At 42.7% G+C, this 18,138-nt stretch overlaps 1 protein-coding gene across 6 annotated transcripts in view; it reads right to left on the reverse strand.

Annotated features, from left to right (window-relative positions):
* Nucleotides 1–18,138, reverse strand: part of PDE1C (phosphodiesterase 1C) — a 758,662-nt gene that overhangs the window by 133,361 nt on the left and 607,163 nt on the right. For all 6 annotated transcript variants that reach the window (XM_033930571.1, XM_033930573.1, XM_033930572.1 and 3 more), the window contains 3 exons: nt 8,195–8,315; nt 6,254–6,429; nt 2,651–2,953 (listed from right to left, as the gene is read on the reverse strand). In XM_033930571.1, the coding sequence (XP_033786462.1) occupies nt 2,651–2,953; nt 6,254–6,429; nt 8,195–8,315 (600 nt within the window). The remainder of the gene's footprint in view (nt 1–2,650; nt 2,954–6,253; nt 6,430–8,194; nt 8,316–18,138) is intronic.

The raw sequence follows: 18,138 nt of genomic DNA on the forward strand, positions 1-18,138 counted from the left end.
CTTTAATAGGATCGATTATCAAATTAAAGTCCCCACCTATGATGAAAGGAACATTTTGGTAACTGTTAATCAAGTCTGCTATATCAGCAAAGAAAGAACAGTCATCAATGTTCGGGCCATATATATTAAGAAAAAAATATTCCATCGAATGTATTAGTAATTTTATGGATACCCATCTACCCATGGTGTCCGAGCTATATGAAAGGATTTTGACATGAGGAAGATTCCTAATAAAAGTGAGAACACCATTCTTTTTATCTACTGCAGGGGAGAATATAGGTGGATGTGCACCAGGTAGTGAGAGTTTGGCAGCTGCCATGGCATCCAGATGGGTTTCTTGGATAAATATCACATCTGCAGCTAAGGAGGAAATATAATTTAGTATTTTCTTTGATTTTATGGGGTTATTCATTCCTTTAACATTCAATGTGGCACATGTAAAAGGCATGGTTTGTATGGTAGTATATATCGGTATACATGATAAATATACATCTTACATTCAAAGAATTGCTGAGGAAATAAAAATAGTAAAAGAGGCCAAGCAGTCATGAAAGAAACATAATAAGAGATAAAAAATAAGAAAGCACTTGTAGTACAGTAATCTATAGTGATAAACACGGGTCAGTGAGCCAGGTGAAACGTCGAGGCAACACCGCCCAGCAGAATCCTATATTAATAACAATAACCCCCTGTATATTACAGGAACAGTAACAAACCGGTATTTCAGTAAGAAGGTAGATGGCATAACAAAGTACTTCACAGCATGTAGAACACGCTGACTAAAGAAGAGAGGTGGTATTTGTTGATGTGGATAAGCATGATTCAGGTACAATCGATTGTACTCGGGCTCAAGTTCTCCAGGTATTCAGCTAGTTCAGATGGGTTAGTAAAGTCCTTGGTTTGATTATTATAAGTAATCCTAAGGCGGGCTGGGTACATCATGCCGAAGCGTGCTCCAAGTTGTTTCAATTTTGGGCGATATTCTAGCAGCTGTTTCCGGAGTTTAGCAGTTTGTTTTCCCAGATCAGGCACGAAAAGTAGGGTACTGCCCTCGAATTTAATAGGCGCTTTGGCCCGTGCTTGTTGCATAATCGCCATTACTTGTGCATAGCGAAGGAGGCGTACCACCGTTGGTCTGGGGTATTGCCCAATTTTGTTAGGTAAGGCGTTTGATGGAACACGGTGTGCTCGGTCGATTTCAAATGGTAGGTCAAAAGTAAGGTCTAAGATCTTCGGTAGAGTGATCTGGAGGAATTCAATCATGTTGCGCCCTTCCCTGGATTCCGGGATCCCTAGAATCCTGAAATTATTTCTCCTAGAGCGATTACTCATGTCTTCAAGCTGAGTTTCTAGCTGCGTTATACGTTTGGTTTGGCGCAGCAAATCTTTGATATTATTTTCAGCAACAGACAACCTCGTGTCTGTCGCTTGTACCTTCGTTTGAAGTGCTGCGAGATCCACTTTAAAGGCGGCAATCTCTTCTTTGATTGCTTCGTTGTCGGCCTTCACTTCCGCCCGCATGGCTCGCAGTTCCTCCAGTATGGTTTGCGAGGAGGCTTCATCGGGCTTGGAAGCAGATGCTTTTTGCGGCGACATCGGGTCGGTATTCCTCCTTTTCCCCGGTTTAGTCGATGCCATAATATTTCAGACACCAGTTTGTGCGGATTTCGCTAAATTGCAGCGAAAATTGAGGCAGGGGTGATCGATTCAAGCAGGGATTCCGCGGGAGCTGTGTCGCTACGCGTCCGCCATGTAAAGCGCTCACTAGCGCCCCCCGTTGCTTAATGTTTTAACTTGAAAACTGTGCATGTTAAAATATTTAGAAACTGAAAATGGAGCAATATATAACAACTGAAATCAGAAAAGTGGGTTGTTTTTTTAAAATTGTTTTCAGTTATACCATCAAGTATCAACTTGTGCAGAAAAATCTTTACATAGTGACATAAAATTAAAAAAAGAAATTAATACATGCTTAAATTCAAATCAAGTCCTCTATTGAAATCTAAGATCCAAGATTTAACATAACGGGAGTAATAATAATGAAAATTAAAAGAGGAGACACAACTAAACTGTCTGAACTCAAGGCTGCCCTATTTCTACTTTATTTAGGGCTTTAGGCTTAGATTTTTCTTTTTCCTCCTTTTCCTCCTTTCCTCTTTTTAGGCTTAGATTTTTCTTTCTCCTCCTTTTCCAGTCGCGATAGGAAAGTCATCAGTTGCGGGGGATCAAAGAAAATATAGGGCTCCTTTTACAAAGGTGCGTTAGGGCCTTAACGTGTGGAATAGTGCACGCTAAATTGCTGCGCGCGCTAGCCGCTACCGCCTCCTCTTGACCAGGCGGTAGTTTTTCAGGTAGCGCATGTAATAGCGCATGCTAATCCAGTGCATGCACTAAAAACACTAGCGCACCTTTGTAAAAGGAGCCCATAATTTTGAGAAGAATAATATATAACACATTTACAAGGGTGGCGTAAATAAAACATCGCCCCCATAGCTAAGACTCCAGGTCGTAACAATAGAAATTCTCTCCTTCGTCTCTGGGTATCTTTGGCTAAATCTGGGCACATCTGAATTTTTAGTCCTAAAAACTGTTTAGTTTTGAAGAACGGTTGTATATAATGATATTGTCTCAGAAATTCAGGGAGCCTTACCATTGTGCACATGCTGCTTTTCCTCTGCCTGACCTTGTCGAGAATCTGCTGCTTTCGCTACTTTTAACTTGTTCTCTCCTTGTGAGTCTTGCCTGCTCACACTGGATAACCGTGTCCCATTTGAAGTTGACTTGCTGACTTCTGTGCTCTTGGTTTGTCCAGAATTTGGTTCTTTGCTGATTTCCGTCTTAGTTGATACGCATTCCTCGGGTTTCTTTTTCTCTTCAGATGATTCCATTCTTGAGCCCTCTTCTCCTTTGTTAGCATTTTCTTCTGCTTCTCTTTTAGTTTTTTCTTCAGTTTCTGTTGGCAAAAAAAAAAAATGCAAATCAATAATTATAAAATAGAAAACCTAATATTATATTGGCTGGAATATTAGTTCATTTTTAATTATTTATTTAAAATATTTGTTTCTCGTATACACCATAATTCTCTGTGAGTTACATTAAAACATGTATAATTACATCAAAAACACATTGAGAGGCATAATAATTTAAAAAAAACCATCTAAGTCCCCATTTGGCCTAAGTCAGTAGAGGCTGAAGCTGGAAGTAGAGAAATGTCCATTCTCAAAAAAAACATCCAAATTGAGGTGTTTTTTGTGGGTTTTTTTTTTGAATGGCCTACCTGCACGTTTAGCTATCTACTGGTCCAGACTGCCACTATGTCTATCCCTACACCACATTCCCAACCAAAAAATTCCCAACCAAGTTCCAAACGCCCAACCCAGACCTCTTAGGCGAAGGAGGGGCCAGTTCTTTGTCTAAAAGCAGGATCCCTCCTGCTGGTATTGTCGGGGGGATGGATTCAGGGGTTTGCCTTACATCAGGAGGGCTTGGGATCCCTCCTGCTGGTATTGATGGGGGGGAGTAGGTTCAGGGGTTCGCCTTTCGGCAGGTGGGCCTGGGCTCCCTCCTTCCGGTATTCAGCTTTGTCGGGTGGGGGGGGGGTGCCAGTGGAAGAGATTAGGCATCTCTCCTGTCATGATCGTTGCGGTGGGGGGTGGGCAGATTGCTGGGTCTTGAGCTGATCACAGCAGCCACGATCAGCTCAGCAGCCCCTCTTTGGATCTTATACCTGTTTTTGACTTGGTCTAAGTCAAAACGTATAAGTTCCGATTGGGCAATCTCGTTAAACTTTTGGTTATACTTGCAGTATGAATAAGTCTAGATCTGCCCGCCTCCCACCCTTTCCCTTCCTCTAAAAACTCCTTTTCTCAATCTAGGCGTTCAGAGGCAGGGTAAAGGCCTAAGCTGGTTTTAGATATGTCTAAAAACCAGCTTTGATTATCTGTACTTTGACGATCTGTCTTTTTGATTGTCCAAGTACCAATTTAGGCCACTTTTGAACGTTTTTCTTTTTTGATTATGAGCCCCACTATTTTCATCAATAACAATCCACACATCAGCATTTTAAAGGAAAAACATAACAAACATTCCATCACAAATTATAAAAAGCTTCCTGAAAGCAATAGGTTTTCAAATCTTTACGGTCCCCATCTCTTCCCCACAAACCATCTGATCCCACCCGCACAAACCATCTCCTTTCTGTGTTCCTATTTTCCTCATTTCTAATATCTCCCCTCTGTATCTATATACTCCCTCCTGTGTCCGGCATTGCCCCCCTCCCCCATGTCCATATACCATCCCCATGTATCTTATATCTAACTAAACTAAATCTTGGGTTTATATACCGCATCATCTCCACAAAGTGGAGCTCGACACGGTTTACAGGGTTTGGGATAGAACGGAACTCCAATGGAATTATATAAGTAAGTATGAAGAGAGGTTAGGGCTTAGAGTACCAGAGAGGGGAAGAGGTTACATTTTGGAGAAGAGCCAAGTCTTCAGATGCTTACGGAAAAGTTGAAGGGAGCTCAAGTTACAAAGAGGGGAAGTGAGACTATTCCAGAGCTGAGTGATTCTGAAGGGGAGGGAGGACCCAAGTTTACCAACGAGGGAGATCCTTTTAAGGAGGGGTAGGATAATTTTAGTTTTTGCGTGGATCTAGTGGAAATTGGATTCGAGGAATTCCAGGATAGAGGAACAAGAGGAGGAAGGATGTCGTGAAGGATCTTGAAGGTTAGGCAGGCACATTTAAAGTGGACCCTGGAGATAACAGGAAGCCAGTGGAGCTTGGACAGGAGTGGTGAGACATGGTCAAATTTACTTTTTGAGAAGATAAGCTTATCTCTGTCCCTATGCCCCCATGCACATAATTTCCCTTCTGTTTCTCTTACCTTCCTGTGTCAGATTTCCCCTCTTCCTCTTCCACACCAATGTGTCTCTCTCCTCTCCAACCCCATCTAACTTCTTTCCCTCTTTCTCCCCCCGCTTCCAGCATCAAGCTCACCTGCCTGTCCTCCCCTTTCTCTTTCCTGCTGTGGGTTCAATATTTGTCTCCCGCTTCATCCCCTTGGCCCAGCATCTCTTTCCCTTTCACTCCCTCCTTCCTACTGTGAGGGAACACGCACAGTCATGGGTCGCGCGGTCCAGCAGCCCCCTCCCGTCCGATCATCGCGTCCTGCCTTCTCCCTCCCTTCCCCTCACCTCATGTGGCAAATTTAATTTTTCTTCTCCCAGCGGCACACTTTCAACAAGTCACGCATGCGGCTGCTTGAGTTGAATCTTCTCCTCTAACACAACTTCCTGTTTCCGGTTGCGTCAGAGGAGAAGATTCAACTCAAGCAGCTGCGCGCGCGCGTGACTTGTTGAAAGCGTGCCGCTTAGAGAAGAAAAATTAAATTCGCCATATAAGGTGAGGTAAAGGGAGGGAGGGAGATGGCGGGATGCGGCAATCAGGCGGGAGGGGGCTGCTGGACCGCGCGATTCGTGACTGCGTGTGCTCCCTTACTTCACTGTAGAGACAAGACTATTCATCGCTCCATGTGCGGTGAATAGCCTTGTCCCCATCCCCACGTCGACCACTATTTTTTCTCTCCCCATTGCGGCGGGTTACCTGTGGCTACCTGTGGTTAATAGCTACCATGTCACTCTCTAACACGCATGTTATAGAATAGGGCATAAGGCAGATCCATATGCAACTCCAAATGACTGCCAATGAAATGCTCGGTTTTATCATCAATTGCCTATTACTTTCTGCACAAAGTTTCAATCTGCATGCAAAATTCAGCACCTAACTTTGAGTGACCTACACATTCGACTCCTTTTACTAAGCTGTGCTAGCAGTTTTAGCGCACGCTTAGCACGCGCTACAATGCCCCGTGCACTAGACGCTAATGCCTTCATTAAGCTGGCGTTAGTTTTTCCGCGTAGCGCGGGGGTTAGAGCGTGGTAATTTGTAGCTTGTGCTAAAAATGCTACCACAGCTTAGCAAAAGGAGCCCAGAATTCCCCAATAAGTGATTTGCATGCATAAGTGTACATTCATGCCAATAAGTGCTAATATTCAATAAATGTAATCATTTAACTGGTGCTAAATTAAATTACTCTGTTTAGAACAAGAAGTATATGAATATTGCTCTTGAAAATCCTTGCAGACTGCCTTGGCACTTTCTAGAACAGTGACTGCTTTGGGTGAAACTCTTTATGTATTAAAAAAAAAATAAGATGGTCAGCAAATCTCAATCAGTCCATAAAACTACCTTTGGCAGCTTTGGCCTTCCACCTGTCCCTGTTTTTTTGCACCTCTTCAATCCAGGTGCCTCTAAAATTTTTGAAGTCCACAGTGAGTACAGAACAGTTGAGAGAGGCACTTCCTTCAGACCCAATACTCTTGACGTTTGACCTTTTAACTTCCGAGCTGTTAATGCTATTCAGACTGTAGAACAAGAAAATATTTCATATTAGGAAATACTATTGTAGCTGATTAAACTGGCAATTTCACAAATATTTTAGCAATAATAAAGATTTTGACTAACAATCAGTTATAAGAGAGCCCCGCAATGCATTCACCACCTTGGGTGAATCTCTTCATAAAGGTGGTTTATAAATCTTTTAAATACATAAATAAAGCAAGCAAGAAAACTGTATTTTACTTTGGGAGCTCACAGGACATTTCCCTCTTTTTGCTATTTAAAATATCGGGGGGGGGGGGGGGGGAGTCAATATTCAAAGCAATTTAAACAGCCAGGAGAGGCTCTTGACCTTTTGATTTGCTTGGCCAGGACTAGTCAGGTATATTCGGCAGCACTTAACCAGATAGTGCCACTGAATTTATCCACCGGGACAGATAGAGAAAAATACTTGAACACCTGAATAAATTCATGTAAAGCGTTCTGAGCTCCCCTGGGAGAATGGTATAGAAAATTGAATAAATAAATAAGTCAATCCTAATTGCAACTTTAGTTCTCATGGTTACTGAATCTGGTTTTTCAAGTATAGTACACCATTCTTCCAACTGATGGTAACAACTTTTCTCTTCACAGGAAACACCTTTCTAGATCTCCTTAGTTTCTCCCAAGTCAGTCATCGCTAATATCACCAGTTGGCTAAGATCAGCAGCCAGATAAACCTGATATTTAGGAGGGTCTATCTTTAGCCACTAGGACTTAGCCAGCCAGATGATGAATATTGGTTTAGCCAGCTATGTCTCGATCGGCCACACTGGATACAGAGCCAGCTTTGGATTTCTGGTTTCGCCGCAGACAGCTACCTATCTCTTGTGGCCTGAATATTGGCTGGAGACTGTACAGCTTTGATGAGGGACATGCAATCATTTGAAATTATATTTCAAATTTTATTTCATGATTAGTGCAGGATTAGCACATGAGTCCATATAGCCTATAAAATAAAAACAAAGTAATGGCTATGTGCTAATAGGAAAATTATTGCAGAAATAGGAAAATCAATCATTTTACTGACAATGCTAAAAGTAGCCTTAAAGCTCTGGACACACCCAAGGTGGGGACAGTGTAGCCACTTTTTAGTGCTGCTTAATAACAGGGTCCCTTGTGACTCTTGGCAAGTCACTTAATCCTCCAGTGCCTACCACGGTTCATAGACAAAATCGCACGAGACAACGGCGCGCAGACAACTGAGCGCAAGGTTGACAGCGCGCCGAAGAAAAGCACTATTTTAAAGGGTTCCGATGGGGGGTGTTGGTGGGGAACCCCCCCTATTTTACTTAACAGACATCGCGCTGGCGTTGTGGGGGGTTTGGGGGGTTGTAACCCCCCTCATTATACTTGAAACCAAACTTTTTGCCTGTTTTTTAGGGAAAAAGTTCAGTTTTAAGTATAATGTGGGGGGTTACAACCCCCCAAACCCCCCACAATGCCAGCGCAATGTCTGTTAAGTAAAGTGGGGGGGTTCCCCCACACACACACCCAGTCGGAGTCCTTTAAAATAGTGCTTTTCTTCGGCACGCCATCAACCTTGCACTCAGTTGTTGGCGCACCGTTGTCTCGTGCGATTTAGTCCCGTCACCGCCTACCGCTTTGAATTGCCCATGCTACAAAAAGGTGGTAAACAAGTCCCCATTCCCTTATAGTGCATTTTTAACTGCTGTTTATAGCATGGGTAGATTTCAGACCCTCTGGCAAAGGCTCGACTGATAAATTAGTAAGCATCACTACTGTACTAACCTAGAACGCCTAAATCCAGCAAGTCCAGACCGGGAGGCTTCCTCAATGAGAGGCATTACGATCTTCTCCGCCATGTCAGTCAGCACAGTTAAAGTGGGTTCCACAATGAAATCGATGAAACCTGAATAACACACAAAAACAGGGAAAAATGATGAATCCTGAGATTCCTGGAGAACCGGAAAGTGGGTAAAACGTAAATAGTGGTTGAAAATGCACCACAGTTCTAAATCAGAAGTACAGAAGGTCAGTCAGGCCAGTATTGGACAGACCTGTACGGTCTGTGTCCCATATATGGTGATTCGGTGTCGGATGGGCTGGGGTGGGCATCGATGTGAACTCCACTAATATGAAACATGAGGATGTTGCAGGCCAGACATTATGGTAGATATCCTACAAACAACGGGATGGTTGGAGAGGCTGGAGTGAGCATGGATGGCAACTTCAGCATTTGAAACCTAGGACAATACCAGACTTTACAGTCTATGGCCTAGAAATATCAAAGAAGAGACAAGTTAATCTAATCATGTATTTTTTTTTTTTAATGAGTAGCACTTATGGGCAGACTGGATGGACCGTTCAGGTCTTTATCTGCCGTCATTTACTATGTTACTTTGATACTCAGCAGCAGGATGTTGTAGCTGAACTGCTCCAAAAAGATGGGATAAAAGGGAGCTGTCTGAAAAGTGATACATATTGAATTTTTATTGCACTAATAGCCAAGGAGGGGGGTCTAAATTATATCTGGGTCAATATTTAAAGCCCCCAGGCAATGTCTTTTTTTAAAATAATAATAAATGGTGGCTAAGACATTTAAATATTTTCTGTATTGTATATTCAGTTTCACTATTCAGAGAAGCAGTCGTATTAAATACTGGTATATGTTATACAGTGGCAGTCTCTGCTCCTATATGAATAGTTGATGATATTCATTGAGATTTATTTATTGGGATTTATTAACTGCCTTTATGAAGAAATTCACCTAAGATGGTTTCACTTCCTCCATATCATTACTCTGAATACAGCCTCCTCAGTACAGATCACAGCAAATAATTAATTAGTCTCTCTACTATGGCTTTGTCCTCCCCAAGTGCCCCTTTTATTTCTTGTTGATCTAACAGCCTCACTGATTCACTCAAAGGGGTTCCTGCTTCTGATATACCATATATACTGGAATATAAGTCGAGACCCTCTTTTTCCCCCCCAAAAGGAGGAAAAATGGTTGACTCAAATATAAGTCAGGCGGCTTAATATTCAAGTGCCCTGCCCTGACAGGCGCTACACCCAGCATCCTCCCTGCGGAGCTCTTCACCCTTCCCTCCCTCCCCTGTCAGACTCTGCACCCTTCCTTCCTTCCCTCCCTCCCCTGTCAGGCTCTGCACCCAGCACCCTTTCTTCCCTCCCTCCCCTGTCAGGCTCTGCACCCTTCCTTCCTTCCCTCCCTCCCCTGTCAGGCTCTGCACCCAGCACCCTTTCTTCCTCCCCCCATCAGACTCTGTATCCTCCCTCCCTCCCTTCTCAGGCTCTGCACCCTGTCTCCCCTTCCCCCTCCCTGCCCTATCCTCATACCTTCTCTGCCGATCCAAGCTCCTGTGCTAACTGGCTGCTACAGATCGAGTTTCTTCAGCCGCTGAGCGACACAAGCAGGGTGTGATAAGGCGCTGCTGCTCGGCACTAAGTGGCTTCCTTACTGGCTTCCGCAAATTCTCGCGAGAATTCGCAGAAGCCAGTAAGGAAGCCGCTCAGCACTGCCAAATCATGCTCCTGCTTGTGCTGCTCAGCAGCCGGTTAGCACAAGAGCTTGGAAAGATTGCTTCTACCTGCTGCACCTCCACCAGGGATTGGCAGAGGAGGTATGTGGATAGAGCAGGGAGGGGGGGGACAGGGTGTAGAGACTTGCAGCGGCAGCCTGAAATAATTCTGGGAGGGGGTGTTGGCTCTAATATAAATCCTCATTTTGGGGCCAATTTTTTTGCCCACAAATCCTGGTTTATATTCGAGTATATACGGTACCTAATATATCCCCTCTTTTATTAGCTCCAATGCTCAAAGAAATTCTATGAGTGTCAGAGCTAATAGCGCCATAGCTGGTGATACAAAGGCCTAATGTGGCTTCGTAAAATGGGAGGGGGGGACAGAGTTTTTACCTCTATGATAAGTTTCTTTTATCCTTCTTTATCATTGTTTTGCATATAACTTTCCAGTGCTTTAAGCTGCTTCTTGTTTTCTTCATTCAGATCCTTTCTCCATTTTTTCAAAAAATGTTCTTTTGGTTCTAATAGCCTCCTTCATCTAATCTTTAAACCATACCAGCTGTCATTTGGCTTTTCTTTCTCCTTTTTTTTTTTTTATATGTAGAATACATCTGGTCTGAGCTTCCAAGATGGTGTTTTTAAACAACATCCATGCCTAATATAAACTCCTAACCGTTGCTCCTTTTAGCTTATTGTTAACCATTATTCTCATTTTATCATAGTTGCCCTTTGAAAAGTTAAATACTGCCACAGCATATTCACTCAAGCTATTACGGGTAACTCAGATTTGATCATAGAAACAAAGAAAAATGAAGGCAGATAAAAACTATATGAAGTGGCATAGTAAGAGGGGTGCAAGTGCAATTTTGAGGTTTTTGTGTGGGGGTGGGGGGGGGGATAGGTTTAAGGTAGCGGGTCTGTGAACTATGGATTTGCTGTGGAGAAGGTGATTCAGGTTACCGTATGTACCCTGGCCTATGACGACTGGGATGGAGGAATACATGTTGGCAAGGAGAGTAACTGGCACAAAATAGGAGAGTAGAGATTGTGGCATTGGTGTTATCAAGGCAGTGTAATTTGAAGGACTATGATGGCCAGGTTTGGATTACAGAGTCCTGGACTGCATCTTAGTTGTCATCCGCTATAGTATGACTGGTGATAACTCTGTACTAACCTAGTTATATATTTATATATTGGGATTTTTTTTTTTTTTTAATTTGCTTTGGTCTCTTGGATTTTTTCTAAGTATAGGGTAAAAGTGAATCTGTGATAGTCAAGAGGGCTGCGGAGAGACATGGAAGTAGATTTAATTAGTGGAGATTTTCGTTAATCAGAAGCAGGTAGAGATTTGTTGAGGGTAATGCATAGCAGTACAAATGTAATGTGAGCTTAGGAGAGTGTGGGTTGAGGGGCAGGGTGAGAGAGCCTAGGCCGGAGCAGGATTTGCTTGTGTAAACTATCTCTAGATGTCCTAGCTCAGGGGTCTCAAAGTCCCTCCTTGAGGGCCTCAATCCAGTCGGGTTTTCAGGATTTCCTCAATAAATATGCATGAGATATATATGCATGCACTGCTTTCAATGCATATTCATTGGGGAAATCCTGAAAACCCGACTGGATTGCGGCCTTCAAGGAACGACTTCGAGATCCCTGTCCTAGCTGGTAGAGTCCAAATGCTTGGGAGACAGAAAGGCCTGGCAGTTTGTAAGGTGAGAGATGGGGGAGGGGTCTCAAGGTTTAGAGGTAGGGTTACCAGACATTCAGATTTCCCCGGACATGTCCGGGGATCCGACGGCTTCTGAAAACCCAGCACTTTGTCCGGGTTTTGAAAAGCCTCCTCAAATCACGTTGGGCAGGGAGGAAGTCCGCGCATGCCCGGACTTCCTCCCTGCCCAACATGAGCAGGCAACGGAGACGGGACTGGGGCGGGATTAGGGCATTACAGGATGGAGATGGGTGGACTAATATTCAGTCAGGACCTACAAAAGACATTTATGTAAAAAAAAAAAAAATTCTAGCCTGGTTCCTGATCCCCCCTCCCACCCCCTGAAATGGGAGCAATTTTCTTCACCAGCCCAAATCCCCTCCACTCCCTGAAGATACAGGAAGGTATGCCTGGCCCCTGAGTTGCTCTCCCCCTTCAGACATACCTTGAAGAATCCCAGGTGGTCCAGTGCTAAATGGGTAGGAGCAATGCCCACTGATTCCTGCCCACATAAAATGCCACCAAAAATATGGCTGCCTTGTGGTACTTCCTTTATCTTCAAAGGTGGTAAGGGTGGGTGGGGGATTCCAGGGGGTAGGGAGGGATTGGAATGAGGAGAAGCCAGAACCACTACCTGGAAGGTAATCAGGCAGTACTCAGTCACCTTCATCACATAAAAACATGGTCCACATCAGGTATTGCTAAATAAAGGACTTTTTTTTTTTCTAGATATTGGATTTGGATCTGCTCCTTTCTGCACCTACATTTAGGGATGCCAATGCAGGTTTACGCTAATATTCTATAACAAAATCTGGGTACACACATGCTGTTATAGAGTTCCTATGCGTTATAGAGCTATAGCGTTCCTATGAATGTCAGGAGCAGCGTGGAGCATTCTGCGTGTCTCCCTGTGCTAATAACCGTTATCTCTATCAAACAATGGTTACCTTGCTATTTTCTACCATACAATGTCTGAGAGTATGGTACAGCCTCGGCACCCTGTAGTAGTAGGTTCAAGCCCACGTTGTCCCAGGTCCATTAGATAGATTATGAGCCCACCGGGAAAGATAGGGAAAAATGCTTGAGTACCTGAATAAATTCATGTAAATTGTTCTGAGCTCCCCTGGGAGAATGGTATAGAAAATGAATGAATGAATAAATAAAAAAACATACTTATAGCTGGCAAAGGGAAGGGGTGGCACTGGAGAATGGGTGACAGAAGGAAGCAGGTGCATGAATATGTGAGTGCCTGGACTGAATAGGACTGGCTGCTTAATACAGTCAGCTGGGACACTGTACAGAAGTCCTAATTATAAGACCTAATTTGAGATGTCATCTTCAATTTCATCCAAGGATTTGGTCTACACGGGTTGGATTAACTTCAGTGACCAACTTGCTTCTTTTGGTAGAATGTCACCCTTCACTCCTGCATGGCACACACATTAAATTGTCTCACTGACATTCACATTCATTTACTATCTTTTCACATGGAACACACTTGTTCTTTATTCTCCATCTCAATTTTTTTTTTTTTTTTTTAATAAATAAAAAAGTATATTCCATCTTAGGACCCCTGAGGAAGATGATAGATTTGAAACACAGCCTGCGTTGGGTCCGTATCCTTTCAAACTCCTTAAACTATGTGGATACAGTTGAGTGCCATTTGTTGTGTGCTTCATTAAATCCGACATCACGAACATCTACTCTGCAGTACTTCTCTTTTTTTGGCAACTTGCTTCTTTGGCAGTGCTCCATGGTGCAGACAAGTTAGTGACTCTGTGCAGCTTGGCTGTTGCAGAGGGCTAATTTTGATCAATCACAAACAACTTTCTTCTTGATATGCAGAGATTGTAAAATAAAATAAAATGGCAGGAAGAAAACTGTTGGATCACTTGGAGTTATAGGTTCACCTTTGGCAATAAGTGAACATATAGTGGATTTTTCAGCTCTTGTGCAGATGGTGGAGAGTGGAAAATCTGCTCTGCTACTATCTGTATTTTTAAGGGTGGAATGAAGGTGGAGAAGCTATCAGTCTAGAGGTGAAATTGGAGGTGACAGTCTGTAGGGGATACATATTTTCAATCCCACTGACTACGATATAACGATTCTGAATGCATGAATTAATTTAAAGGCAACAGCCGTGTTTAATTTTATGCAAAGGCAGCCCCTAGTGAAACACAAGCCCTATATGTATAGTCTTGGTAGTTCAGAAAGTTACATAGGTATATATATTTTTAAAAAGGCTTCATTTTGGGGCTGGTCAAGCAGAAACATTTGTGCATTTGGTTAAGATCTGCAGGTTATCTTGCACTGCACCTCAAGTTATTTTCTGAATACCCTCATGGTGGAGCACTTGCCTTTGAAATAACAGAATGAAACCAGTGCTGCCTAAATATTTCTGCTTACTTTATACAATAAGCATTCAGATAGGGTGACTCCAGGGTATACTGTTTTACTAGGTCGCAGCTCAGTAGCTTTCTTTTCCCCTTCTTTTTATTATTATTATTTGAAAAAAGTGTACCAGCCATGTTTATTCTGAGAGTACTCTGTACAGACTGCTCTCAAAGCAATATGGGGGACTTTGTTCAACTGCCCAGACACTGCATAAAGACAACTTACCTACTGTACTTATCAGTATGCTGGATATTTGGCATCCCTATCTGTTTAAATAGGGCTACTGAATCAGTTATCTTTTTTCACCCACACATCCAGGGGTGGGGGGGGGAGCGGGAAGGGAGGGGGTATATCTTTTGTTTTGGTATTATTCCTGATGGTAATAATGGATGGGGGAGGGAATTTTTATCTTTTGTATAGATATTGATTGATTATGTGCTTGGTTGATTATCATTATTTCTATATAAATTGTATTGCGCTTTTTATTGGCATTAAAAACTAAATAAAGTTCAGTTATCTTAGCTATTCAGTTAGAGTAGCTATTTTCTATTGGGATTTATTAACTGCCTTTTCATGAAGAGATTCAACCAAAGCAGTTTACAATACACTAACTAGTTATTATGTACACTTCTCCCTCCGGATTCGCGGAGGATAGGGATAGAGCCGGACCACGAATGGTGAAATACCGCAAATATCTTCTGGTCCGGTTCTGACCCACCCCCGCTTCCCTCCCGCCTTCCTCCCGGCATCCCAGCCTTACCTGGTGGTCTAACGGGCTTTCGGGGCAGGAGTGATCTTCCTACGCTCCTGCTCCGTGCAGATCGCCAATAGGACATGGTTGCCGTGAGTTCCCGTAGTCTCTCGAGACTATGACAGGAACTCCCCACAGCCATTTCCTATTGGCGATCTACACGGGGCAGGAGCGTAGGAAGATCGCTCCTGCCCCGAAAGCCCTCTAGACCACCAGGTAAGGCCGGGATGCCGGGGGGAATGCTAAACTATGTTTTTTATTCTTTTTCCCCCTCCCCAAAAAATCACGAATATGTGAAATTGCGATTTTCAAAACCGCAAATGGGGAGGGGGAAGTGTACTCTTAAGTATTTTCCCTATCTGCCCCAGCAGGCTCACAGTCTAACTGTGGTACCTGGGGCAATGAAGGGTTAAGTGACTTGCCCAGAGTCACAAGGAGCAGGCTGGGATCAAACTCACAACCTCAGGGTGCTGAGGCAGCAGATCACAGGCCACTCCTCCACTAAATGGATTAAATTATCTCGATAATGCTGAATATTGACACCATCCACATAACTTTTGGTCCGGTCTCTGTCTACTGCCTTCCGAAATGGAAGGTGCTCTAGTCACAGCCTTTTGGCAATATCTACTGGCCTAGTTAAAGAGCTGTCCGGTTAAACCCCGCTGAGCTGGCCAGTCTATATTCAGAAGCACTTAACCAGATGGTACTGGGGAATTTCTTAGCTAGGTTAAGTGGAAGGAGTGGGGTCTGCAGACGGAGATCACCATTAGCAGGATATATTCAGTCCACTAAGTAAGCAGATAACGTTAGGTCAGAAAAAAGACTGTCCTAACATTTTGTGCTGAGTTAACTGGGCATCAATATCATCTGGTGCAGTGGTTCTCAACCCTGTCCTGGGGATCCCCCAGCCAGTCGGGTTTTCAAGATAACCCTAATGAATATGCATGAGAGAGATTTGTATATAATGGAAGTGACAGATATGCAAATCTCTCTCATGCATATTCATTAGGGATATCTTGAAAACCCGACTGGCTGGGGGGTCCCCAGGACAGGGTTGAGAACCACTGATCTGGTGTCTGGTTAACTTCTGAGACAGTGCACACACCTGGATATTCATTGCCGCACATGCCCTGGCATTAAATATTTGGAGTTGAGTTTGCACTTGGATGCAGCTTACAAGCTACCTAGGACTAAATTCTGAACATGACACCGAAAATTGGCCCAATAAAATTAGCACTAGGTGTTATTCTATAAACCCGCTCACAGTTAAGCACCATTTATAGAATAGCATTTGTTGTCGTGATATTCACCCAATTATGGGCGCAAGGATTTATATCAGCTAAAATCTCGTGTAAATTATCACACCTAAATTTTGTAACACTGCATGCCAATTAGTGTCCGTAATTATTAGCATCCAATAATTATCGATACTGATTGGTTCATTTGTTAATGAAATTGCATGCGGAAACTGGGCGCACACCCAAATTTGCTACTACACTTTGAGCATCATATTTAGAATTAGGAGGTTAATGTCATAGGCTGAATGCTACCCCCTAGGTGCCTATTTTCCTTAATAGAATACTTGCAGAGCAAGGCAAATATTCCCGTATTCTGGTCATTTATATTTATTCTTGGCACCTAAATGATGACACTCTCTTTATAGAAGGAGAAAGGGGGAAGGAGTGGCCTAGTGTTTAGAGCTACAGCCTCAGCACACTGAGATTGTGTGCTCAAATCCCACACTGTGCCTTGTGACCCTGGGCAAGTCATTCAATCCTCCATTGCCCCCAGGTACATTAGATGGCTTGTAAGCCCACTGGACAGATAGGGAAAATGTTTGAGTACCTGATTGTAAACTGCATACATAACTTTGATAGGCAGTATATAAATACCTAAAATAAAATAAATAATTGTCCCCTTAATGTGAAGGATTCTGTATTAAGGCACAGAGTATTTTTCATGTATTCATTTTAATGGTAATATAGCCCCCTGTGCCCATGAAGACTTGCTGAGCCTTTTGTTTCAGATGCTCCCTTACTATGTTTCAGATGCTCCCTTACTGTACCACAGACTAACCACTGGAAAATATCAGTGACTGAGGTGGAAGAAGACTATGCCTGGACCTGAAGTCCAAAAGTCAGAATATTCACACTGCTGGAGTTACTGTCAATGATTTAGTTCATCTAGGCCCCGTTTTATCAAGCTGTGGTAGGACTTGCAAGGTAAATGCTCTGACGCTCATAGGAATTGAATGAGTGTCGGAGCAGTTACCTCACCGGCCCGCGCTAAAATGGTCTACCGCAGCTTGATAAAATGGGGCCTTAATCTGTTCAGTATCCTTTCTTCATAAGTCATAAATCCATGACAAGCTTTAACGGAATTCTTATGCTGGGTAACATGATCGCATTTAACTTATTTATGACAATACTCATTATTCATGACCTCTGTCACTAACAAGGTAAATGAACATGAATGCTGTTTTGATTGGAATGATTTACATGTTCAGAAGTAACTAGCAGCAGTTCCCTGCCTTAAAAAGTCTAATTGCAACTGATCACGCACATAAGGGCAGTAATATCATTCATATAAATGCTGTATCTGGAAGAAGTATGATCTTATTTCTACACTGCTGCATCAAATTTCAGTCAAGATAGGTGGTTAATAATGTATATGAAAATATAATGTGGCTATCTTTTGGTGGCACCATATCAGAGCACATATTAGCAGAAGGTTAAATAAGCTGCCTTCATATTAAGCACTGACTATTGGGGGGAGGGGGTGTAGTTTTTAATATGGGCTACAGTTAAGACATGTCAATCTTTGGTCTTTAAATTCTCTCAACTCTGGAATGATCTCCCCCTTTTTTTTTTTTTAAGGAGTTTCAGTTCGTTTCAATTTTTCCGTAAATCTTTAAAAACTACTCTATTTGCCAAACATTTTGAAAATTAATTCTTTTGAAATTTTGCTATTATCTTTTATTTATCATTTGTAAATCATTCCCTGTTTATTTAATTGCTGTACACTGAGTTGAGCCTTCTCAGAATGATGACTCGGTATACAAAGTTAAGCTTTAGTTTAGTTTAGTTTATTTAAGCACACCCAAAATGATGGAAAATATTTCTGTTTCTCTCTGCCACATTTTCTTGATCTTGGATTGCATTTCTTGAGGATCTTCCCTCTCTCCATGCAATACACCAAGTAATAGCTTTGAACCAACATCTCCATAACCAATGTGGCTCTTTTACCACTCTATCTGATTTCTGGCATCCAGCTTTTTGTCACTAAGGATGGGGATGTCCCACATGATCATAACATCTTTGTTTTCCACAATTCTCTTAGGGTCATG

This window comes from Geotrypetes seraphini, chromosome 2, assembly GCF_902459505.1.
Source record: "Geotrypetes seraphini chromosome 2, aGeoSer1.1, whole genome shotgun sequence".
Taxonomy (NCBI): domain Eukaryota; kingdom Metazoa; phylum Chordata; class Amphibia; order Gymnophiona; family Dermophiidae; genus Geotrypetes; species Geotrypetes seraphini.